Source organism: Lactuca saligna, chromosome 4 (genome assembly GCF_052625555.1).
Source record: "Lactuca saligna cultivar CGN05327 chromosome 4, ASM5262555v1, whole genome shotgun sequence".
In the NCBI taxonomy this organism is placed as follows: domain Eukaryota; kingdom Viridiplantae; phylum Streptophyta; class Magnoliopsida; order Asterales; family Asteraceae; genus Lactuca; species Lactuca saligna.
This window is the reverse complement of record NC_136420.1, coordinates 58,180,238-58,206,089: the sequence shown is the minus strand read 5'-3', so window position 1 is coordinate 58,206,089 and position 25,852 is coordinate 58,180,238. Positions and strand designations below refer to the sequence as shown.

The 25,852-nt window shown below is 39.1% G+C and overlaps 2 protein-coding genes across 2 annotated transcripts; one reads left to right on the top strand and one right to left on the bottom strand.

Annotated features, from left to right (window-relative positions):
* The first annotated feature begins 5,010 nt into the window (after nt 1–5,010).
* Nucleotides 5,011–7,505, top strand: LOC145041944 (multiple C2 domain and transmembrane region protein 2-like). The gene has a single exon (XM_078990196.1). It carries the CDS (start codon nt 5,076–5,078, stop codon nt 7,383–7,385), a length of 2,310 nt encoding a protein of 769 aa, XP_078846322.1. The 5' UTR covers nt 5,011–5,075; the 3' UTR covers nt 7,386–7,505.
* A 115-nt stretch (nt 7,506–7,620) lies between these two features.
* Nucleotides 7,621–9,465, bottom strand: LOC145041945 (large ribosomal subunit protein eL6). The gene is made up of 5 exons (XM_078990197.1): nt 9,343–9,465; nt 8,511–8,777; nt 8,281–8,387; nt 8,017–8,198; nt 7,621–7,914 (listed from the first exon to the last, which is right to left on the bottom strand). Exons 2-5 carry the CDS (start codon nt 8,765–8,767, stop codon nt 7,759–7,761), a joined length of 702 nt encoding a protein of 233 aa, XP_078846323.1. The 5' UTR covers nt 8,768–8,777; nt 9,343–9,465; the 3' UTR covers nt 7,621–7,758.
* Nucleotides 9,466–25,852: the final 16,387 nt, after the last annotated feature.

Genomic DNA, 25,852 nt, shown 5'->3' with positions numbered 1-25,852 from the left:
CTTTTTATCGCTTCGATACTAACAACGAGATCTTCGACTCTCGTTCAGATCACTAAGGTTAAATATCGCTCTGACGTAAATTTCACTTTTTACGTTATTCAGCGTTGCCGGTTCGGTCGCGAAACTTCGACAGGTCATAACTTCTTCGTTATAACTCGGATTTCGGCATTCTTTATATCTTCGGAAACCTTGCTTCAACTACTACAACATTATCCAAACATATCAAGTTTATTTTATACTTAAATTTTGACGCTTATTTTTATTCTTAATTAATCAAACCACATAATTAAGCAATTAAGCACAAAACACATAATACTCAAATAATACACTTATATTATTTCACAACGGGTTACAAAGGTTAACCTAGACTATTATATCAACATTAATGACAGGCCCAGAAACACAGGCATTACAGAAACCTAATGGCCTAAGGGGGAACAAAATTATGATGGAGATCCATCATATTTTCGTCCATAGGCCCTATTCCAGAAAGTTCCATGGGTTGCTTGGTGACTAAGTTGACCATTAGGGTTTAGAGTGAAACCTTAGCAGCCTACAGTATAAATAAAGGCCCTTGCTTGCAATTTTCGGTACTTTGACTCGAAGAGAAACCCTAGGGCCGATTTTAGCATCCTTCCTCCTCTCTCATAATAGCCTTCTTGCTTGTGTGGTGTTTATAAGCCATTAGAGGAGTTACAATTGTGACTCTAAGCTCAAGACCAAGAAGAATCAAAGGATTTCAAGCCAATTGAAAGAGGTAATCACTTAGATATGTTCTTATAGTGTTAATTTCAAAGTATGCATGCTAGATCTAAGGTTACAAGTCTTGGATGAATTACATGTACAATAGAGAAGCCTAGATCCAAGCTTTAGGGTTTTGCATGAGCACATAGGATGTTCTTTTGCATTAAAACCATCAACTCCCACCAACCCCGCAACACTCGTGTATGTTAATCATACATAACGTTGAATCATATAGACAATCAAATACTTGATTCTACCCTAAGCCCACAACCAAACAAGGAATAGGAAATAAGGCCAAATCAAACATTCTAAGACTATAAAATCTTAGTTATATACAATTTTAATGCATACACTAAGAAACTACAGTAATGATGTCAATTTCATTCAAGAATAACCATAGGCCACCAGGCATCATACAATCAGACAATTATATCATACAATTCATGAAGATCCCTAGCAACTACAGTAATGATGTTAACACAGTTAAGTCGACTTAGGCTTCGTACGCGGGGGGTACTAATTGTTCGAGGCATCAGGGCCAGATCTACGTATGCGCAGTGTACCCTTCTGTACGACCAGCGTACGCAACAATCCCCTACTTAACCGATTAAGTGCTTATTTCTCTGACTTAACACGTCCAATTGCAAATCCAAGGGTAAAACACCATCAAGAGTCATAAAGTTTCCAACTTTATGACTTTGCATGTCTATTAAGTGTTTAATACACAAAGTATCAACATCTAAATGCCTTAAGACCTTCTGTAGCATGCATGGAGTAAAACTAACCATCAAGACCACATTTTTATGACTCAAGACCCCTCATAAGGTCTGAAAGGACGACTTGTTGGGTTAAGAGCATGCCATGCTCAAGAATCACCATATTTGGGACCAAAAACGCCCTAAATGAAGAAATAACTAGATCTAAAAGATAGAATGATCAAGTTATGAACTTTTTACCTCTAGGAGGTTGCTAGCAAGTGGGGAATCCCATATCTAAGTTGCTTGCAGGCTTCAAGGTCCTTGCACCAACTTCTCCTGCTTCAAGAACACCAAAAAGGCACACAAATGAGCTCAAAACACCCTTCTCACTTAGGGTTTGCCAGAGGGTCGAATTCTCAGATGGGAGCTGATGAGGGAATGATAAATGAGGCTATAATGATGCTTATATATGGACCAAACCCTAAAAATTAGGGTTTGGAGTTTCTCCACGTACGCCCTGCGTACGAGGTGTACGCCCAGCGTACTCGGGTCCGCCTCAGTACGCTCCGCGTACAAAACGTACACCCAGCATACTACCCTATTGCCTAAAATCACCAAAATGCCACTATGGGCCATTTTGCATTCTTTCTTATACTTAAGGGACTAAAATGTAATATTTGTTCATATATAGGGTTAAAATTGAAAACACATCAACATCGGGATGGTTATTGAAATTCGGATTCCTTTTAATATTTAGGGTTTAGAAACCCAAAACACTACCAAATGGTGAATCAAATTCATAGATGCAAAGTTTGATGTTAGTTACATAATCTAAGCTTGATTTAACACTGAAAATCTAGTAAAACTACATTACATGATTATAATTCTCATAATCAACTTTAAAAATGAAAACCCTAAAAATCACCATGGCATAAGTTCCTTTATCTCAAATCTTGATTATTATCTAAAGCTTGTTTTTATTTATGATCAGTATGCAAGAATGACCCTTCTATTTTTTTTTCCAAGTTATGACACCATTTTCCATATTCTTTTAAGTAAACTATGTTAACTTAAACTTAAACCCCAACATCACAAATCTAACAAAGTAAATCAAGGCTAACAGAGACAAGTTTGCTCAATTTGTCACTTCTAGTCCTTACTCATATTTTTTCTATTTAAAGACTATAAATACTCAAATTCATGTGTCTTCCTTATTTTTCTAGTAATTATTTATTTACAAGAAAAAATCAAATATGAGGATGTTACGTTAAATGGTCGTATTCTACTAGTGATTGTTACAACAGAGTAATTTTGAGACGATACGTGTTGAGCTTGTAGTATAAAGTCGATTAAAACTTTAGACGATTTCACTTTTTTGAAATCCTCCATGTCCACTTTTAATCTTTAGTCAATTTAGTTCCAAACTCATTTTCTTAACTAAAGATTGTAGGTGTGAAAACATAAGTGAATGAGAAAAGTGAGGAAGAAAGAACCATGAGATTAAAAAGAAACTTTACATAAGTACATAACGAAGAAATAACAAAAATTTAGATGAATAAATTGGATTAAGTGTTTTATTCTCTAGCCGCTAATTGTAATAATTTGATAATGTTTATATAGTTCAAATTTTAATTTTTTTTTTTTGAATAAAATTAAAAATATCATATATAAAAATAATATCTAAAGATTATAACTATTTTAAAGTTTCTAGAAGTACTTTTATAACTTTTTTGTAAAATACAAAATAAAAGAATGTAATTTTGTCATTTTAACATAAATATCTAAATTCTTTGCAAACCAAACAAGATTGCATTTCAATTCTATTCCAAATTTTACCAACCAACCAAACACACAACATATCTTTTATCATTCCAATTCTAAATCCAAATCATTTGATATATTCAAAATGACACAAAAACATTCATGCAATGATTGCAATCAAAACTCGATCTTTGAGCAATGCGAAGAAGGAGGGTTGTTCTAGTGCATGGGTGCTTAAATCCAGCGTTGGTGTTAAAATGTCCTACTGCTGAAATTGGGCATTGTTGAATACAAACTGATCCTGAACGTTGCAATTGTTAAAATGGCAGTAATTGGTCCTTAAACAGTTAGATCTTCCAGTGGTATTTTGCAAAGTTGTGAAATTTGTGATTAGTTTATTATAAAGGTTAAAAAGTATATGTTTATTGAGTAGAAGTTGTCATCTTGATAGTTTAAAATCCCTTTAAAGTGTCTTTAGATGCTTGTAACCTCCTAATTCCCAAACCACTTTATTCGTAATAGTTGGGTCTTTATTTTAATAATTATTTTGAGATCATAGATGATATATTAGTTATCACAAAATAAAAAAAATAGGGAGAAGTTATAATCCATGGTGACATCCAATCGAATTTAACTTGTATATGTTTAAACATATTATCTAATTAATATGTTTGATTATTTATTTTGTCGGTTGTAAGTACAATATTTTAATAAGAAGATTTATTTTAAGGCTCTTGAAAATATCTACATGTAAGTAGGTAGCACTGCAGTGGGTGCAGAGAACACCACACCGTGTGGGTGTTTTGGTACGGTACCCACCCTGTGAGACACCATTCCACCACATTTTTATTTTTTTATATTTTTTTAACTTCGTATTATTATACAGTACATCTCATTGTCGGATATTTTGAAGAGAGGGATATGTGATCATTTTCTAGCCACAAGAGGGTGATGAGAAAAAAGAAAAATGACATGTTAGACAAAAACTAAAATAAGGGGAGGATGATAGCTCACATTCACACCCTTGGCCTAAAAACCAAAAAGCAATTGCATAAACCATAAAACCATCACAATCAAGTTTAAGATTTATATCAATTGTTTATAAAAGTTTATAAACTAAATTTCGTTTTTTTACAAAAATACAACAGTTGCCGAGCATAGTCTTTATACAAAATGTAATCTTAAGATATATATAAACACAAAATTGAATACGAAAAAGTTGGTAAAAAGAATTCATCATCTCCAGAATTGAGTCCTTTTGCTTTGTCCTTTTAACTTGTTGTATAATCTTTTTCCAAAGTTTTTTTACATTCATTCCTGTGTAAGCAAGAATAGAATGTCCTCTAAAAGCACTTCGTGATGAAGCAAAGCATATCAACATTGCTTCTCTGGCTAAGGTTGTACTTTGTGCCTGGATAAAAGTGCCATAGTTAGAAAGACTGTTTTAGCCTTTACTAGAATAGAATCATCAAGTTTGGAAATGATAGTGTTTCGTTTCCTCTCATTTTCGTTTTCTAGACCCAACAGAGATTATATTTTAACATATATTAATATAATAGCAAGTAGGAACATATATTTTAATTTTCTCGTTTAATTGTCATTTCTTTTGTTTTCTACACACCTAGTTGCTGCAAAGGTATATGTTATGCCTTGCCCCCACAGAACCCGAGGTTACTTGCTGCAAAAGGTAGTAGTAATCAACACATCATGCATGCATGCATGGTGTCACTTCACTAACAAGCAAAGAATGAACAAAAGGAACATTAACCACGATGCGGCTGGCCCTTCTCATGGCCTTAATTAAGAGTTTAAGACCAACCATCGTATCATCGTACCTCACAAGTCACAACACAAACACTTAGAATCCCCAAAATGATCCGATTAAGAAATCGTCAAATGAACCATGAACCCGTTCCCGGAGTTCCCCCTCTCCAACAAGATGACTACAAGCTCAAAGACACAAGCCCACAATTGGGTGAGCGATTGGCAACCACATATGATCTCGTGGAACAAACGTACCATCTTTATGTTCGTGTCGTGAAGGCCAAAGACCTTCCTGTTGGGTCAGATCCGTATGTCGAGGTCAAGCTCGGGAATTATCGAGGCCGAACAAGGCATTTCGAGAAGAGACCAAACCCCGAATGGAACCAAGTCTTTGCCTTCTCGAAAGACCGTGTTCAATCATCAACTTTAGAAGTTTATGTAAAAGATAAAGAGATGTTCGGGCGAGACGATTATATTGGAAAAGTGGTTTTCGATTTGAACGAGATTCCAACACGAGTGCCGCCGGACAGCCCGTTGGCTGCGCAGTGGTACCGACTGACGGACCGACGGGGCCAAGGGGAGATCATGGTTGCAGTCTGGATGGGAACACAAGCAGACGAAGCATTTCCTGAAGCTTGGCATTCAGACGCTTCGTCTGCTCATGGAGAGGGTGTTTTTAATGTCAGATCGAAAGTTTATGTGTCACCGAAACTTTGGTATTTGCGGGTGAACGTGATAGAAGCTCAAGATGTTATCTCGAACGATAGGTCGCGTGTTCCGGATGTTTCCGTGAAGGCGCAAGTGGGAAACCAAACATTGAGAACAAAGATAAGTTCCGTACGTACAATGAATCCTCTATGGAATGAAGATTTTGTGTTTGTTGCAGCCGAGCCATTTGAGGAACATTTGGTTCTCACTGTTGAGGATCGGGTTCATCCTTCGAGAGATGAGGTTCTCGGGGCATTGAGTCTACCGTTGACAATGTTCGAGAAGCGACTTGATCATCGGCCGGTTCATTCTCGATGGTTCAATCTTGAGAAGTATGGACTCGGTGAAACTAGGTTTTCTAGTAGATTGCATATTAGGGTTTGCTTAGAAGGGGGATACCATGTTTTAGATGAATCGACGTTGTATATAAGCGATCAGCGACCGACCGCTAAACAACTATGGAAGCAGCCGTGTGGTGTTCTCGAAGTTGGAATTTTGGGCGCAGAAGGTTTGCTTCCGATGAAGATGCATGATGGGCGAGGTTCCACTGATGCTTATTGTGTGGCGAAGTATGGACAAAAATGGGTACGGACACGAACGTTTCTCGACACGTTGAACCCTAAATGGAATGAGCAATATACGTGGGAAGTTTACGATCCGTGTACGGTCATCACACTTGGTGTTTTTGACAACTGTCATTTGGGAGCCGAGAAATCAGATACTGGACGAGATTCAAGAATCGGGAAGGTCAGGATTCGGATATCAACTCTCGAAACTCATCGAATATACACACATTCATACCCACTTCTCGTACTTCACCCCTCTGGGGTGAAAAAGATGGGTGAGCTCCAACTTGCGGTTCGGTTCACCACGTTATCACTAGCCAACATGGTGTACATCTATGCACACCCTTTATTGCCCAAGATGCATTACTTGAACCCGTTAACAGTTAACCAAGTCGAAACTTTAAGATACCAAGCCATGAACATAGTGGCGGCACGTCTAGGTCGAGCCGAACCACCCCTTCGGAAAGAGGTAGTTGAGTACATGTTAGATGTTGATTCTCACATGTGGAGCATGAGAAGAAGCAAAGCGAACTTCTTTAGGATCATGTCGTTGCTTTCAGGATTATTTTCTGTTAGTCGGTGGTTCAACAATGTCCGAGAATGGAAAAACCCGATCACGACAGTCCTCGTTCATATCTTGTTTTTGATATTGTTGTGGTATCCCGAGCTGATACTTCCGACTATCTGTCTCTACATGTTCTTGATCGGACTATGGAACTATAGGTTCCGAGCCCGACACCCGCCTCATATGGACCCAAAACTTTCATGGGCCGAGGCAGTGCACCCTGACGAACTCGACGAAGAGTTTGACACTTTTCCAACATCAAGACCGCCAGATGTTATCCGAATGAGGTACGACCGGATTCGAAGCATTGCTGGGAGGATTCAAACAGTGGTAGGAGATTTGGCTACACAGGGAGAGCGGATAGGGTCTTTACTTAGTTGGAGAGACCCTCGAGCCACAAGTCTCTTTGTCGTATTTTGCCTTTGTTTAGCTGTTGTTCTTTACGTGACTCCTGTTAGGGTGGTGGCTTTAGGTGGGGGATTATACATGTTAAGACACCCTAAGTTTAGAAGCAAGTTGCCTTCGGTTCCTGGAAACTTCTTTAAGAGACTTCCAGCTCAAACAGATAGCTTACTCTAACTGGCATCAAATCATCAAAGCATAAGCAAGAATCTTTCCTCGTTTTGGTTTTTTTAACATGTTTGACTTCAGTTTCTATGTAATGTTTAATTAATTACAATAATAAATGTTTTTCCCTTCTATGAACATGCCTAAAGCAACATTGTAGTCCTAGTCTGGAAATCTTCAAACTACAGCAAATGTGATTCAAATACAAAACGATTTCAGAATCATAATGTTTCAAAGAGGATGCAGATTATAGATACCAAAATTCAATAGCAAAAAAGGTAATTTCATCGTTGACAACCATCAAAAACTGACAGAATGCAGCCTCAAAATCTAGAGCTTACACAAACATAATCAAGAAAACAAAATTAACTCAAAGACACTTCATCTAAAAGACAAGCTCATGTGGTTTCATGCCTGCCTTGAGTGAAAATCTTGCACCCAAATAGCTTTTCAAGTCAGGAACAGCCTCAATGGTCTTTATCAAAGCTGCATCAACTGATTTCTGGTCATCCTTTTTCTCCTGTGGAAGCAAGCTCTTTTCCTATACACACATAAAAAAAAAAAAAAAAAAAAAGTCAAAACATGCATAAACAGATGTCAATGGGACAAAAGCTACAATCTTGCGTAGTCAAAGTAAAGTTACCTCTTTCTCTGCTTCAAAAAACTCGCCTTCTCCTTTGGTCTTCTTCTTTTCAGTTTTCTTTCCAAAGTACTTGTCATCAAACTTCTCCACATTCACCCCCGAGATGTCGACCTTGGTTGATGTAGCAATCACATATGACTGATTTACCCTCCTCAAAGGAACACCATTGATCTTAAAAGGACCTAAAAAAAGAAAGGTAGAGTACAAGTTCAGATAACCATTGCAAAAAAGAATCTGAAACTCAATAAGAAGACTTATTTTTACCTGTAACCAATAGCAGTCCAGATGTAAGTTGTTTCAAGAAAACAACTCTTTTCCCCTTGAATCTCCCAGCCAATATGATCAGCACAGTTCCAGGAGTAATACTGGATCTGAACACATACATATAACAAACATATTCAATACACATAATACATATAATCTATACATGTAAATAAATAGCACTGCAGTATATCTATTTATAGTATATACTATAAAGTACATAGATTATGGACCTGAGCTTGGTGGGTCTGGCTTTGCGTTTGTTGACAAGGGGTTTCTTCACATCATCAGCTGGATAGAACTTTGGTGGCTTCTCAGTTGGTGCAGCAGCAATGGCTTTTTTCTCATGCTTAGGGAAAGCTCCACCATTTTTGGCCTTGATGGCCCATAGACCCCTCTTGTGGTACATTTGTGAGCGTGAATACTTGCCCACACCTCTGATTAGATCAGGGTTCCTGCTGACATGGGGTTTCCTCTGCTGTGGTGCCATTGATTCTTACCTGAAAATCAGCATACAAACGAAAATTCGTTTACACCATGGAATGATGGAAGACTTAAATGCACACTATTCAATTTGACTATTAAATTTTCTTTCTTTGGGCTCCTTTCCAATGGTTATTGTGGGTGTCGATAGTTATCAACGAGGAATGAAGATGAAGCCACAAAGCAGTGAACCTTTGATGGTATAAACAAATGAAACCTCAACTGTTTGATCCAAACAGATTGGTCCTACTACTAATCAAGTACAAAATCACTCATTTCGTACAAAACCTTCAAGTCGATAATTCCCGAGCTAACAAAACCCTTAGATTAAATTCAATGGCAACTCATATCAAAGAAATCCAGTAGCATAAGGCACCCCTAATTAAACAGAGCATAATGTAACAAATTAAAATTTATCGGGCACCGAAAATACATACGAACCAAGGTACACACTACTCTTCAATGGACGTTATTCGTTTGTAAGACATTCAAACAGAATCAAAATAACAAAAAGGAACAAAGTAAATGTGCTTGGGTTCTAAGCGATGAAACAGATGAAGCAAGCGAAAGGCATCGCATTACCTGTAATGTGGTCTCTGTAACGAAGGGCAGCGGCGCTCTCCTGCAGTCGGCTGAACAAATGGAAGAAACCCTAATACACAGGTTTATAAGTAAAACGCATAAAGGGCAAAACTGTCATTACACACCCCCTCTTTTGTTTTTCTCGATTTTAGCCTTGGTCCCTTTTTTTTCTTTCAAAACCCTAGATAATGCATCAATAGACCCACTCTTTGATGTGCGAAAATTAAATGACCTAATTTAAACCGATTAATGCTATAAATGTTTTGTTTGGCATGCTTCTAAAGGTTGTTTATTTGGTTGATAAGTTAAAAAATAAAAAATAAATAAATAAATAAATAAGGTATAGAATAAAGTTTAAACAAGTTTATGATCTTTTTCCTATTTTTTTTTTTTTGTTAATATACCCTTACTCGGTTTAATTATTTGTTAGAAAAATCATTAAATTATATGATAAGTGGAATATTTATTTTCTTTTTAAAAGCAACTAGGATGATCCCATTATGAACCGCGAGACGGTATTTCTGTAAATTTGTCTCACGTATAGGGACCATTTGTGTAACTTTGTTACAAATAGATCATTTATGTAATGTACCTTAATTGATTTTTATTATAGCATCATATTTTTATTTTTTTCTATTATAGCATCGAACTTTGACAAATATACCAAATTATAGCAATATCATACATATATAAAGCAATTTTCACAAAGTATGATATCGTAATAAGAAAAAAATTTCATTGATGTAATTATGTGGTAAAAAATAGTTATCATATAATAATAATAATATAAACAATTTAAATCTTACAATACTATATTCTATAGATTTGTTTTCTGTCTCATTATTAGAAATTGAACCCCTTCGAGAGACGCGGAGAGGGTGATTTTCCGATGCATGCATATCATTCTTTTCCATTCCTATGTAAAATGATCTGATTTGTGGATGGCAATTTTGTAAAAATGAAAACAAACAAATCAAAATTTGAGATTAGATTTTACCAATAGAATGAAACATGAATATTCAGTGGTTACTTGATCCAGTATAACAACCTGCTCAAACAAAAAAAAACACACTTATTAAAAAAAAAATGAAACGTCCTAAAAATAAGACCAAAAATTTCATTTTTAGATTAATAAAACTAATATCCCAAAAACATCATCATAAAAATCCAAATAAAACAAGTGTATCCATCGTCATCTCATATCAGAGTAAATCGCAAAATATGGAACGAGGTGTATGTGCTATGCAATCATCGCAAACTCTTCCCTTTGGAACTAGAAGTACCTGAAACATAAACTGAAACCGTAAACACAAAGCTTAGTGAGTTATCCAACATACCACATACCATATACAAATAAACACATAACGGACCCCGCCCAATAAGACTAGCGGACCTCGCATACACTCGAATAACGGGGTCTGCCCACTGAGTATAATGACCCCACTCAAACTCGCATATCGGACCCCGCCCAATGAGTATAATGCCCCCCCAACCTCGCATAACGGGCCCCGTCCAACCTACAAATCATATTAGCACATACATATACAAGAGTCACATAGACATCTAGTATCCTAGCATCACTGATCATGGGTCGGCATTGGTGTCTTAGACCTGTTAAACATGGTGAGGAAACTCACTTCGTACTGTCGAATCTCACTGAAAGAATCCTTGGTTGTTGGCCCGCTAAAATCATCGCGCTAACAATCACAAAATAATCATCCAATCAATAATTGAATCCCGACCCACACTAAGAGTCCAAACTAGGGTAAAAGACCTTTTTACCCTTTCCCTAACTTGGCCTCAAGGCCATAGCCCAATCCAGATGTCCAAATGCCAAATTTCCAAAATAATCACTCGAAATCCAATATGGCCCATTTTTAGCCTAAAATAGCATTCTGATGGCTCAATAATACCCTAATCATCCATAGTACAAACATGGCCCAACACTGTGAGCCCAAACCTTTCGAAGCCCAACTGTTAAGTACGCGGGGCGTACTCAGTTCGTACGCTAAGTGTACTCGCATTGAGGCTTGTACACGCGGCGTACCAGCTTATACGCCCAACGTACTCCTCGACTTTGCTAACCTTCCTTATTCAGTACTTATTTGATTAAGACTTCTACCTAAAACCTAGATCTGGCTTCTCTAAGGTGGTTTATCACATAAAGTTGCCAAATTTATGTGCATGCATGGCTTAATGGACCTTTAGAGCTCAAAATAACTTAACAAAGGGTCTTAACACATGCATGAGTCCATAAACACCTCCAAGCTTGCATTTTTATGAACAAGGGGACCCTAAAATGCTCAGATCTACAAGGTTAGGCTCCTGAAACGACCTTAGCTCATAAGAACCAACCAAAATGCACTAAAATGGCCATAAACAAGTTCAAAAGAAGATCCATACAAAGAGTTGTCAAGGTAAGATCTTTTTACCTCAAATGAATCGCAAAAGGAATGATGATTCTGGATCTCTAAGCTTCACACCAAGCAATGCACCTTCATTCTTCTTCTATCCCTTCAAAATGAGTAATAAAACACCAACTTTTCTTCTCAGGAGATCAAAGACACAAAATGATGGCTAAGGATCAATATTTAGGGTTTAGGGCATATGAAGGCTGGTAAAAGGCCAAGATCATGGGACTTGATGAGCTTATATAGGGGTTAACCCCTAAAATTTAGGGTTTCAAGTTAGCCAGATTACGCCCAACGTACGAGGCTCGAACTCGCGATCACACGCTCGGTAGTACGTTAAGCATATATTATGGTATGCCCCACGTACTAACCACAATGACCAAAAATGCAATACTTTAAATACGAAGGGTTAAAAGGAAACATACCTAATCCAAGTGTTACAATTCTCCCCCGCTTGAATCAAACTTCTTCCTCGAAGTCTGTTGCTCCAAATAATTCCGGGTAGTGCTCCCTCATCTCATCCTTCAGCTCCTAAGTCCACTTTAAACCCTTGTGGTGCTTCCATTGCACCTTTACCAACTCAACAAGCTTGTTCCGCAAGGATTTCGTCTTCCAGTCAAGAATCATCACCGGTCTCTTAATATAGTTTAGACGGTCATCCACCTAAATATCCTCCAACGGTACCACTGCGGAATCATCCACTAAGCACTTCCGCAACTGAGAGACATGAAACGTGCTATGAATATGAATGAGTTTATTTGGAAGATCCAAGCAATATGCAACCCCACCCACCCGAGCCAAAACCCAGAAAGGACCAATATACTTGGGGACCAGCTTGACCCTCGTCCTGAATCAAATGACACCTTTCCAAGGTGACACCTTCAGGAGAACCATATCCCCCAATTAGAACTCTAAATATGATCGGCGCCCGTCGACATAACTCTTTTGTCGACTATAAGCTGTCTGGAGCCTACTCCAAACCTGTTAAATCAGCTCAGTGGTCTTGAGTACCACCTTAATACTCCCCATAACCCGCTGTCCGACCTCACTCCAACAAATTTGGTACCTACGTTTCCTCTCGCAGAGTATCTCTGTAACAACCCATTATTCTCAATTTAATAAGAGCCAAAATCCCATTTCGATCCTTATGTTTATTCATACCCTCTATTACTTCAAGGGCATATCTATAAGCTAATAATTACATTATAGCTTGAGTGTTAAGTGAACCATGATATTATAACTTAATATAAGTGAATATATTAATGTTTAAATCAATCAAATAAACCCCAAAAGGGTTCACGGTCAAGGAGTGAACTCCAAATGGAGTTCACGACCAATAAATCACTCCAACATGGATTTCACAATCCAAGGGATTCAAGAAAGGGTGTAACACCATTAATTTTCAAACAAAAGATTTCATTTAGAAAGACAATTATCTCATTTACAAAATCCCACACATGTCCCAAAAATGTTTATAACACAAATCTAGGTTCCTCCAAAAACATATCTCCAACTCAAGTGTGTGTACAATCAATTTGACACCTTCACGTGATCCTAAGAGGTACATGAAACACATAACATATAACACGGTAAGCACGCAGCTTAGTGAGTTCCCAAAAATACCACATGTAACATCCCAAAATTTCAGGCCAAAATTTTCATTTTTAAATAAGTTATCACATAAAACCATCAGTATAAAAACATTCATTATAATATCTCGTGACAAACCAAAGTGTCGGTAATCAAAACATATTATCATAAAACCATATCAAAATGTAATCCCAAAGATCTCGTGTGCAGAAAACATAGTGTGATGCGCTGCTATCGAGCCAACTCCCTTCCTTGAAAACAAAATACCTGAAACCAAAACTGAAAACCGTAAGCACGAAGCTTAGTGAGTTCCCCAGATACCACATACCATACAACCCAACTGATCCATACATGCCATACATAGCCAAGAGCCATACGTAACCAACATATCCATAATCAAGTAAGGTGCTATGTGCTAAACATAGTCTTGCTAAGGTGCTATGTGCCAAACATAGTCTTACCAAGGTGCTATGTGCCAAACATAGTCTTGTGGTTATGCCACGGGTCGCACGTGGGCTTCCTGGTCAAGCCTGGGGCCACTCCTTGGGTCTTACAGACAGGTGCCAAGGGCTACCCCCTGGTCTTTCATGCAAGTATCACAAAGTCAACTATACATACTACTCTATTAGGCTACTCCGCATATAGTGTGCCAAGAGCCACCTCCTGGTCTTTCATACACAATGGCATACAGTGCGCCAGGAGCCACCTCCTGGTCTTTCATACATATTTACTAGGGCTAACCCCCGGGTCTTCCTATCATACATAATAACATACTGTGTACCAGGAGCCGCCTCCTACTCTTTCATGCATAATGCCTAGGGTTAACCCCGGGGTCTTCTTATCATACATAATAACATACATTGTGCCAAGAGCCGCCTCCTGGTCTTTCATGCATAATGCATAGGGCTAACCCCCGGGTCTTCCTATCATACATAATAACATACAGTATGCTAGGAGCCGCCTCCTGGTCTTTCATGCATAATGCCTAGGGCTGACCCCCTGGTCTTCCTATCATACATAAACTAAATGGGCTGCCATTGGTGCCTTAGACCCATACAAACAGTGAGGAGACTCACCTCGCACTGTCGAACTTTGTTGATGATCCTCTGGCTGCTGATTGACAACTCTCTGGGCCGCTGCTCCACTAGCTCCACCAGCTACTAATATCAACATACACTTAGTTCCAAACTGAACCTTAGAAGCCAAACTAAGTCAACTCTGGTCAAAGTCAATGTCGTGGTCAAACTCAACCTTCCCGATCAACCCTACTCATCGAGTCTGCCTACTGACTCGTCGAGTTCATACGCTCATAATCCTTTCATTCACGACTCGACTCACCGACTCAGCCCCTGACTCGCCGAGTCTACCGATTTGCGAGTCATGCACTGTCCAACTCACTGAGTCCCCACTCAACTCACTGATCCGAGTCTTAACTCGAAGAGTTTGGGGTTTCGCAACTTAACTCGCCGAGTCCAAGAACAAACTCGCCGAGTCCAAGGCCATCTTCAACAGACTCGCCGAGTTGTTCATCTAACTCGTCGAGTTCATCCCCATCTTCATACTACTCGCCGAGTCCACTCAAAGGACTCACCGAGTCGCTTCAGTTCTTAATCCATACAGTGGCTTTTCGAGCCATCCTGGGGCTCCAAACTGTAGATCCACTCTTCCCAAGCCTATTCCTCACGTAAAGTTGCAAACTTTATGTGAAACCAAAGAGATATGGGCTTAAAACACTCTAGGGCTAGGGCTTGGGGCAAAGTTGCTTTATCAACACACCAAAAACTGATACTTTATGGGTCTCTAGGCCAAGACACACCTAGAGCTGAAGGGATCCATCTTGAGGACGTCCAAATCCCGAAATGCATCATACTTGGTCCAAAATCTCATAAAGAGGGACATGAAGAGATCTAACAATAACAAGACAAAGAGGAAACTTGGTTACCAAAATGAGCAGCAAAAAAGATGAATCTTCTGTATCCACAACCTTCCTCTCTAACCCTCAACTCTTTATTCTCCTTCTAGGCTTCAAGAACACTCAAAATCCTTTAATATTGGCTCACACACACTCAAAGAGAGCACTAGGGTTTCATGGGATAACTTCTGTCAATGGGTGATACAAATGAGGCTGATATAAGAGGAATGAGATGCTTAAATAGGGTACATGTCTCGGAACTAGGGTTTCCCAACCCAGACCAGACTCGCCGAGTCGGTCACTTAAGTCGCGACACGGATCACGCTTCGACTCGTTGAGTTCCTCCTTGGACTCGACGAGTTACCCCCCTTGACTTAGGGTTTTCCTTTCCTTTCTTGACCTTTCTTATTTCGGGTGTTACAACTCTCCCCCACTTAAACTAAACTTTGTCCTCGAAGTTCGCCATGGTCAACTACCTTACCATCTGGTCACCATTTAACTGCTAGGTACACCCTCCGCCCATCAGATCCAAAACTTGAAGATGTCATCTTTAGAATAACTCGTGTCCTTACTACCCTTGAGTACAACACCTTTATCCAACCTATAAAGATATTGATACTCCTGTTACACTTACCCTTGATTCGCAAGGCGTTTACCCTTCTAAGGTATTTTCCACAAGCAACAACCTTCCCAATTTCCTCCGAGGACCGATCTTTTGTCGAAACCGCAATTCCAGCCACTCTCAGTGTCGGCCATCATACCAATACTCACAGAATAACCCCAATACTGAAGGCTCCACCCTATCGTGAGAATTCAGACAATCCTTCGGGTAGCAGATCCCTCTATGCTATGCATAAGGCTCAGACGAGAACGGCGCCACCAAGCCAAATCATGTACTCTGAGATCATTTGATCCCGCGATGAGCAGCTTAGCATCATCCGATCAGTTCACGGCTTTTCACACCAAATCCTTACCATCATTACCGCCTAAAGTCCTGTTGACTCCTATCCGCCTACCAGATGAACCGAGGCCGCCCCAATCCCGACTGATCTACCATTACCCGGAATAACGGTTTCTCCCATGTTACCTCAAAGATACGGGCCCCTCACCCACTCTCTGCGAACCAAGCTAGCAATGAAAGCTACGACTACCCGCAATCTTACGTCACTCCTGGTCTTCAATGACCTACCGTCTCCCGAACCCGAACATAATGGTGGCCCACTAACATCCAGGCGGCTGCCCCGCCCTGAACTTAACTATCTGAGAAACCCGACTAATGAATCACACACCTGATATATTCGCACCAGCGTAGAGGGACCGAGGAATGCTACGGGCCACCCTGTAGTCTCACTATACCCGCTCTGCCAACTAGGGAATTCTACGGGCCACCCACATAGTCTTACAAAACTTCGGCGATGCCAGCCATCTAAAGCTATGGGCCACCCCGCAGTCTTGTTATACTAGTGTTACGGGCCACACCTCAGTCTTACTAAACTAGTGCTACGGGCCACACCGCAGTCTTACTAAACTAGTGCTACGAGCCACACCGCAGTCTTACTATACCAGTGCTACGGGCCACACCGTAGTCTTACTAAACTAGTGCTACGGGTCACATTGTAGTCTTACTAAAATAGTGCTACGGGCCACACCGCAGTCTTACTATACCAGTGCTACGGGCCACACCGCAGTCTTACTAAACTAGTGCTACGGGTCACACCGCAGTCTTACTACACTCCTCTTACTATCTAACCACTGGTGAATGCTACGGCCATCCAGTAGTCTGACAACACCTTTCCACACCGACTGGCTTCCAGTGGATGCTACGACTAACCCATAGTCGAGCATATCAGCACAATCTAGTACCACCGATCTGTACGCATGTCCTATCTGAAACTCCTAACCGATTCTTCTGCAATCAGTTATCGGGAAACCCGAGAATGCAATCTCACAATTGGCAGGTTTTCCAAACTTCCAGTTCACACTTTCCTTAATTCACACAGCCACCTGGGCCGTCTTCCTTCCCGATAGGAGAGCAAAACTTATCCCGGTTCTAAAACCGTTATCGCTCCCATAACATGATTGCTTCTCCCCCACTTAGTTTCGGCTAAGTCTTAATGCACGTGAAAAGCCCGAGGATTTCCATTCTTTCCTCCTTTGCATAAAGCCCAAGGTGTTTACGGCCAAGACAAGTTCTTGGGCCGTAAACACCTATTAATGGGGCAAATTGCACCCTAACTCTTTCCTTAAGCCTAGAACCCAGCTTAGATCATACCCTTGAAGTGTTAAGGACCTTAAGCATCCAAGAAACCATGTTCCCATAGAGTTTACGACCGTAAGCTCATAAGGATTGGTCCTTAGGCCGTAAACTCTATAAAGGGGTGATATTGTGCCCCTAATGCTTCCACATAGCTATAACTTATCATAGAACCAATCCACAATGAGCTAGGAACCTCAAAACATCAAATGATACTCCTTACCATGAGTTTACGGCCGTAAACTCATGGGAGAATGGTCCCAGGGCCGTGAACATTAAGCAAGGCCATTTTAAGGCCTTAAACCCACCCAAACACTTGTTTAAGCCTAGAAGCACTTCACCACTTAAGTTGTAATAGCTTTGAGCTTCATTTAGAGCCCCAATGGAGAGTTTACGGCCAGGAGTTTACTCCCCTGGGCCGTAAACTCCAACACACATGGTCTTTAGACCATAAACTTCCGTATGAGGTCTTGCACTCCATTGTTGCAAACCATTAGCCTCCTAGCACTTGACCAAAGTGTTTTCCTCGCATTAGGATGTTTATACATGTTTAATTAGTGTTATAATCACTAATTGTTTATATACATATGTCTTCATATGTAATTAGGACCATTGTGTGTGTCTAAAGTCTTCACTTGACACCTAGCAGTCCTACCTCTTCAGTTTATCCGTGGCACTCACAACAGGTGAGTTCATACCCCTTAATCAATGTTTTAAATGTTTTTAAATGTTTTATGGGGGGGGGGGGATACAAGTAGAATTATGCTAATTATTATATCAAGCACATGTGATTAATAAGCAGCATTCAAATGATTGGCTACTCATTAGCCGTTTTACCAAACAGTTTCCTTCAAATGTTTTTCATAAACACTTTATGTGTTTAAAACTCCTTATTACACTGTACATATTACTTTGTATATTACATTTCAAAGTTATTTACAATTGTCTTTCAAACAAATGTTTCTTTATACTAAACTGTTTTATCAAACCCATGCCTTCAATCCGTTTTATAGATTGACATCAAGTCGATCTCTATGCTTTTATAGTATCAATTGCATGCCTATATATGTATAGATATATAAGAAATGTTTAAAAGACTTAGGAAGGCTATCCACCCTAATTCTTTTTCCTCGATTTGGATGTGGTCTGGTGGGATATCAGGTATCCGTCTGAAGCTCGTTTAAATATTAGTTATATATCATATGTACATATATATAGGCATAAAGGTCCTTCCAGTTCATCCAATTCCTGTGGGTAGCAAGGGTATACATCCATGTCCATACGTACCAGTTAGATTACTAGTAAACTACCATATGGGTAGTTTAGGAAGACACTAGAACTATTACTAGAACACAATACCATACAATGAGTCAGTTCATTCATGAGTCAATACTTGCTAGATAGAGAGAACATACATTACAACTAGAACATTTTAGTACATTACTATTCTTGCTAGATATAGAGAGAACACACATTACCGCTAGCACATGTAGAACATTTCAGTACATTACATATAAATGAATACGTTGACATAATTGTGATCCACTGTATTGGAGCATGCCTTCAATGGCATGGCCCGAGTTGTAGCCAGAGTCTCTTGGAGGGAGAGCATGAGTTTGCGTATATATCTATATTGGATTGACTATCCTACACCTTGTTGCTAGCTACAGCCGGACCTGCAGGTCTGCGGGTGCCAAACGTCATACCTTTTTACGACCTACATTTGTTGTTGTTACCCAATCGATAGTATGGTACAATTAATCACATGATACCTTAATATAAATCCGGTTTAAGGTAGTTAGTACAGCAGTAGTCCTTATAGCACTACATTACAGTACTACATTAATTTTCCTTTTACATATACTTAGTGATCTTTTCACTTAAACATTAAATGTAAAAGTTATATTTTGTTAATTATAGTTACACTTGGGAAAATTACACACTTTTACAAGAAACGAACATTTAGAACAGATAAGTCTTGGTAGAAGGCTACATTCAGAGCAGTTAGGTCTTGGTAGAAGATACCCTTATATACTAGTAGGAATCATGGGGAGTTCTAGGGTTTTTCAAACATTTACAGTTGTTTTACAAAACATTTTCATACTTACAGTTCATATACCTTTTCAATACTTAAAGTTCATATACATTTTCAATACTTACAGTTCATATACATACAAATACTTACATACAAATTAAGACACTAAAATACTTATGATCTCACCAGCTTTAAAGCTGATACTCTCTTTCAAAATAACTTGTATCCTCAGGTCAACCATAAACAGGTACCGATGCAAGGTTTAGAGAAGATGGAGCTCGTTCAAGACTCATCTTTCATTTTGTTTATACTTTAGAGTCTATTATAATTTGACAGAACACACTTGTATTAAAATTATATTATTAATGCAATGGATGATGTTGTTGCTTGTTTACTACTATTCATTGTTGTGATACGGTACATGACATCCTCCACCCCAGAACGTTTCCGACATTCATGGTTTTGGGGTGTGACACTCTCCATGGTCCCCATAACCCCTTCCTTTACCAAACCCTAAAGTCAACATAAGTCAACACTCGAGTCAACTTTCCATGTTGATCTGAATCACCGAGTGCATCTATGTGACTCGCCGAGTCCCCCTAGTTCCTTTAGAACCTCGCAAAAACCCTACTTAACTCGTCGAGTTGTCCCGTCAACTCGCCGAGTTACCCATGTCCAGAATCATCGACGAAGACCCTAGCCGACTCGTCGAGTCAGCTCTTTGACTCAGCGAATCCCTCAAGTCAAAAACTAATCCAGACGTTTTAAGGTAGATCTATCACTCCAAACTCTAGATCTTGCCTTCCAAGGTTGAATGTCACGTAAATCTTCGATCTTTACGGTCATGCATGAAATGCTTGCTCCATAATGCCAAATAATAGCTCTAACCAAGGTGTTTAAGCACAATAACTCTTTATGGTTGGATAAAGTTGGGACCTTTGGACTCTATAGACCTCACAAGGTCCAAATCTGATGTCTCAATGCTTGGCAATCACAAGTCATACCAAATCTTAAGGAAATATGGAAAAATCCCCAAAAGTTTCTCATTAATAAGATCTAAACAACATAATGAGCAAGGTGACGATTTTTACCTTCCAAAAGAAGCTCAAAGCTAATGATTACTAGATCTCACAGCCTTTCCTCGTTCATTACTTGAATCTCCCTTCTTCTTCTTCCAATGCTTCACCAAAACACACAAATATAAGCTCTAACACTCTCTCTTAGCTCAAAGGCCTATTAGGGTTTCACTCAGGGGAGTAGGGTAGCTGGTGAGGCGAAAATAAGGACATAAGTTTCCTTAAATAGGCCCCAAACCCGGGGATTTAGGGTTTCACCTCACAACGCCTACGCGGTAAGTCAACTCTCTGACTCGTCGAGTCGATCATTAAATCCACGTGGTCTAATCAGACTCTATTCGACAAGTTAGGCTCACAACTCGTTGAGTCACACATGTAGTCTCAATAATATATAATAATAAATAAATACCTGGGAGTCAAGATGTTACAAAGGGGAGTTCACAGTTTGGGATTTGGAACCAAAGGGTGTTCATTGTTGCTTTATGACCGTGAACCCCTCTTATTGGGCTGAAAACCCCATTTCATGTCCATTTGTGGACAATAAACACTAAAGCCCAATGCAACTTTAACCGTAAACACCCATATATATATATATATATATATATATATATATAAAAGTAAGTTCAAATAAAAACAGTAAATTGTGTGAGAACTAAAAACATTATATTTATGTTATTATTCTGTAATGAATGGTATATATGCATATTGTTGAAGTAATTCTAATATGAATATTAACTTTTGATTACTCATATATTCATTAGAATGTTATTATTCTATTATAAATTTATATGTGTATTTTTATAGTAAATTCTAATTTTAGTTTTAACATGTGACTATCCATTTATTCGTTGTTGAATAATGATATAAAGCTGTGGATACAAAATTCATTGCAGAATATTAACATAAAAATAATGTTTTTACGTTCTCACACTATTTGCTGTTTTTATTTGAACTATATATATATATATATATATATATATATATATTGTGTGTGTGTGTTTGCACACTAAATTAATTCATTTCCCTATTTCTCAACCGTGAACCACTCCAAAATCTTCTCAATCTTCATCTGTGAACAACCTCATTTTCTCTCAATCTTCAAAGGGTTACACTGAGAATCTTCAAACCTTCAACCAGTTCACCAAGAACATTCATACCCACATTCAAATCTTCAAGTAATCTTCAAATCTTCATAGTAATCCAAGATCCATCATTGAACACCATAACCTTCAACGTTGAACCATGTTTTCCAACCAAAAACTCATTTCCAACATTTCCAATTAATTTCAATTTAATTATAAGTCCTTACATAATTAATTTATTATCTAACTCATTCTTTAAATTAATATATTATTAATTTAAATACGACGTCGAATATAATTATTTTAAATAACGTTATTCGCTCGTACAACAACCCGAGGATCGTCTTTACCGCTTCGCTATCCCAAACTCAAGCGCACATAAGAGGTGAGTTCATACCCCTACATTTTCAATATTTTAAATATTTTTAGGGGGGGGGGGGGGGGGGGGAATACAGGTAAAACACAAGGACTTTTGTGTTTATTCGTACATTTTTAAATAGTTTTAAAAACATTTGCAATTATTTCAAATTGAGCATTCACTATACTTCCTAAAAATACTTTATATATTTTTAACCCTTTTGTAATATGTCGAGCATAAGGGTATTTTACTTTCATATGATTAAATTCCAAATGTTTTCATGTACATTACAGAACTTTATAAATAAACTACAATTGGTATAGTTTGGAAATCTCTAACTATACCACAAATAATCAAAACATTCATTCAAATTATAATAGGTATAGTTTGGAAAACACTAATCTAATACATTGGTACAAATATACACTACTAAATAATTATTTAAATATAAATATTCTACATTACAATTACATTACTACAAGGATATTCATACATATTCAAATACAATAAAACACTACTACACTACACTACACGTAAACTAGTTAATACAAGGTTATGTGGTACTACTTCAATTATATCCACCAGGGTACGGAACTAAATCCTATACAATATAACCAGAGTCTCCTAGAGGGAGAGCGTGATATTTGTGTAAAGATTTATAGGGGACTAACACTCCCACACCTCGACTGTTAGCTACAGTCAGACTGGCAAGCTTGGGGTGACAAATGTCATAACTTTCAGACGCCTGAAGAACGACTTAGAGGTCACTAGGTCATTGTAACATTCCGTTTAAAAAAATAAAATAAGTAATAAAATAAATAAAGATAATAATAATGATAAATAATATAAGTATATAAATAAATAAATAATAAGCCTAAAGTCTTGAGATATATTTTATATTTTATTCTGTTTTAGCCCTAAGTCCGTATTAATTGATCAGTGTTAGCGGGGGAGTTAAATGTTATAATTTCATGAAAATGGGGGTTATATTGTAACATTGGGACTTGAATTGTGATGAAATCTAGAAGAAAGGGTTGTTTGGTAATTAATGGGCTTAATTTGAAGAGAAAAGGGGGTGGAGGGACTAAACTTGTTAAAAGGGGAAAAAGTTTGAATTTGAGGAGGCAGGGCTGAAACCCGTCACCCCTCCCTTGTGCCTTCTTATTTGAATGGTTACCCCTAAAAGCCCTAACCCTAATCTTATGCTTTATCCGTCACCCTTATACCCCCAACATTCCGTCCACCGCCACCTCCATTGTTGAGGTCGAAAACCACCAAGCCACAATAATCGTTGCCAACATTGCGTCCATCGGAGACCGCTGAATCCAGCCGCCGGAGCAAATCTTTTCTATGTCGGATGAGACCACAAAATTCGGGGATTAGTTGCTGTTGTGAACCATCGAAACCCTAGCTGCCGGTGACGACGTGAGCGACCCCTACCTTCTCCGCTCGTTCTCCTTTTTCGTCGCCATCCTAAGCCGTACGACACGGCAGTCATCGACGCTGCGTGGAACTTGTGTTTGTGTATGTGTGTTTTGCTGCTGCGATTTCCCTTACACCTCTCCATCACTTCTGAAGCTTGTCTGGGCATTGCAGTCGCTGCCACACAACTGTCACCATTTTGCACTCCGACCACCGCCTAGTTGCTGCCGCTCGCCGCCGATGTTGAGTGTTTGTGTGTGTATTGTATGAGGCTTCATTTGACTGAAACTCACGAGAATAGCCACCACCACCGTGAGGTGGTGGCTGCCGCCATGTGCCACCGTCAGCCGCCACAAGGTGGTTGTGTGTGTGTTTTATTTAGATGTGTTATTTTTGGGTTAAGTATTGTAAAATGTAATCAGAGACTAGCATAATAAGGAAACTTAAAACCACCATCGTGAGGTGGTGGCTGCCGCTTCCTATCGCCACCAGTCGCCGTGTTGGGTGGTGGTGTGCTTGTTGTGTTTGGATTCGTTTAGGATGCTTGGATATTTTCTAGTCAAAAATCATAACCACCACAACGAGATGGTGGCCACCACCGTGAGCCGCCATTGACCACCACTACCCGAGGTGGTATTGGGTGGTGCCCAACTAACAAAACCCTAATGGGCCTAGTGAAACCCTACTGGGCCCAATGAAGCCGTAATTAACCTGAAAGCCCAACCATTTTATTAATAGGCTAGTATGTAGGTTGGAAACCCTAATTAAGGTTTAGAAAACCCTAATGTCATGAAACCCTAGTTTTGGGGATTTATCAGGACACGCATGAGAATAATTTAATAAACTCTATATTAATTATTAATCATTGAAAAATTACCCTAAGTCAATATTGGACTTAACTGATTAAGTCCTTAATGGGTTAAGTAAGAAACACTTAACCCTAATCGTCATTTCATGTGAAAACCCTAATTTCACTTGGGCCTTGAGTTGGGCCTTTCTATTGGACTTTGGAGATTGGGCTACTGATAGGATACCCAAGAACAAATAAACGGACTAAAATATTTGGATGGGCTTTAAGGTAAGGCCCATGTGTGGGTTTGGTCCCAGTTTGGAAAATTGGGCCATATGATGAGCTTTGGTCCATTGGTTGACTATTGGGTCTATGGAGTGTGAGTTGGACCTCAGGCTTGGAACCCAATTATTAATTAGGTGTTATTTTGATGTTGACAGCTCAGGAATTTGTCAACCAGCAACTGGAGTTTTATCCGCGGGACATCAGCAGTGTGAGGTGAGTTTCGCCTCATTGTACCCGTGTGTCTAAGGCACCACGGTCGACCCACTAGTATTGATTATTTGCTAGTAGAGGGATGCCCTAGGGACCGTATATAGTCATGTAGGATAGACTGATGAGTCTTAATCTAAGATCTTCTACCTGTTCCTTGTTTGGTTATGGTTTTAGAGTAGGGTTACCTGTCCGGGTGACTATCTCACCTCTAAGTATATACGGTTATGCATTCTTTGGATTGTTGATATTTAGTATGTTGGTAAGCTATAGTGATCTAGTAGATTTATGTTCTAGTATTGAGTATACTGTTATGCTGTAGTGATCTGTTAGATCTGTGTTATAGTATTGAGTATGTTGATATGTTGTAGTGATCAGTTAGATCTGTCTCATGGTATTGAGTATGTTGCTTTTTGGTAATAACTTGTAGAACTGTATGTTATATAGACTTGTTGGTTATCATTTATGGAGTGCCCTTAGGGACTGTCGGTGGTTATGTAGGATAGCCTAAGAACACTTGGCCTAGGCTCTCTTGCATGTTCCTTGTTTGGTTGTGGCTCTAGAGTAGGACTATCTGTTCGGGTGGCTATCTCACCTCTTGTTACTTATGGTTATGCATTCTGTAGGGGTAGTTGGTGGCGGGAATGTATGTGGTGAGAGGGTTAGTAGACAGTGGTGAGTTGTGTGATTATTGTTGCATGTATTATGTGCCTACTTGATCATGATTGTTTATATGTCGACATATTGTGTTTGGTTGCGTTGAGGCGCCGGTCCTGCTTTGTGCGGTAGGCCAAGATACCCGGTGTGGGTCGGTTGTAAGTCGAAGGTACGGAGGCTCGGGAGGAGCGATAGGATTGAGGCGGTAGGCCAAAAAACCCTGGGTATTCCAACCCGATGGTCGATTGGACCAGGCATACTTGTATTCCAGCCCGAGGCTGATTGGGCCATGCATGAGTATGTGTGTTTATGCTTGTTTTGTGTGGGGGTAATTTGGGAGAAACTCACTAAACTTTGCGCTTACGGTTTTAGTTTATTGTTTCAAGTACTTCTGATGATTAGCGCAAGGCGAAGGCGTGACCATACACATC

Bases quoted from the DNA above. Each gene is read 5' to 3' on its own strand.
- LOC145041944 (XM_078990196.1), top strand. From the start codon at position 5,076: ATGATCCGATTAAGAAATCGTCAAATGAACCATGAACCCGTTCCCGGA.
- LOC145041945 (XM_078990197.1), bottom strand. From the start codon at position 8,767: ATGGCACCACAGCAGAGGAAACCCCATGTCAGCAGGAACCCTGATCTA. The intron at 8,388-8,510 runs GTCCATAATCTA...GTATGTGTTCAG, and splicing joins GCCAGACCCACCAAGCTCAG to ATCCAGTATTACTCCTGGAA. The intron at 8,199-8,280 runs GTAAAAATAAGT...TTCTTTTTTTAG, and splicing joins TGGACTGCTATTGGTTACAG to GTCCTTTTAAGATCAATGGT.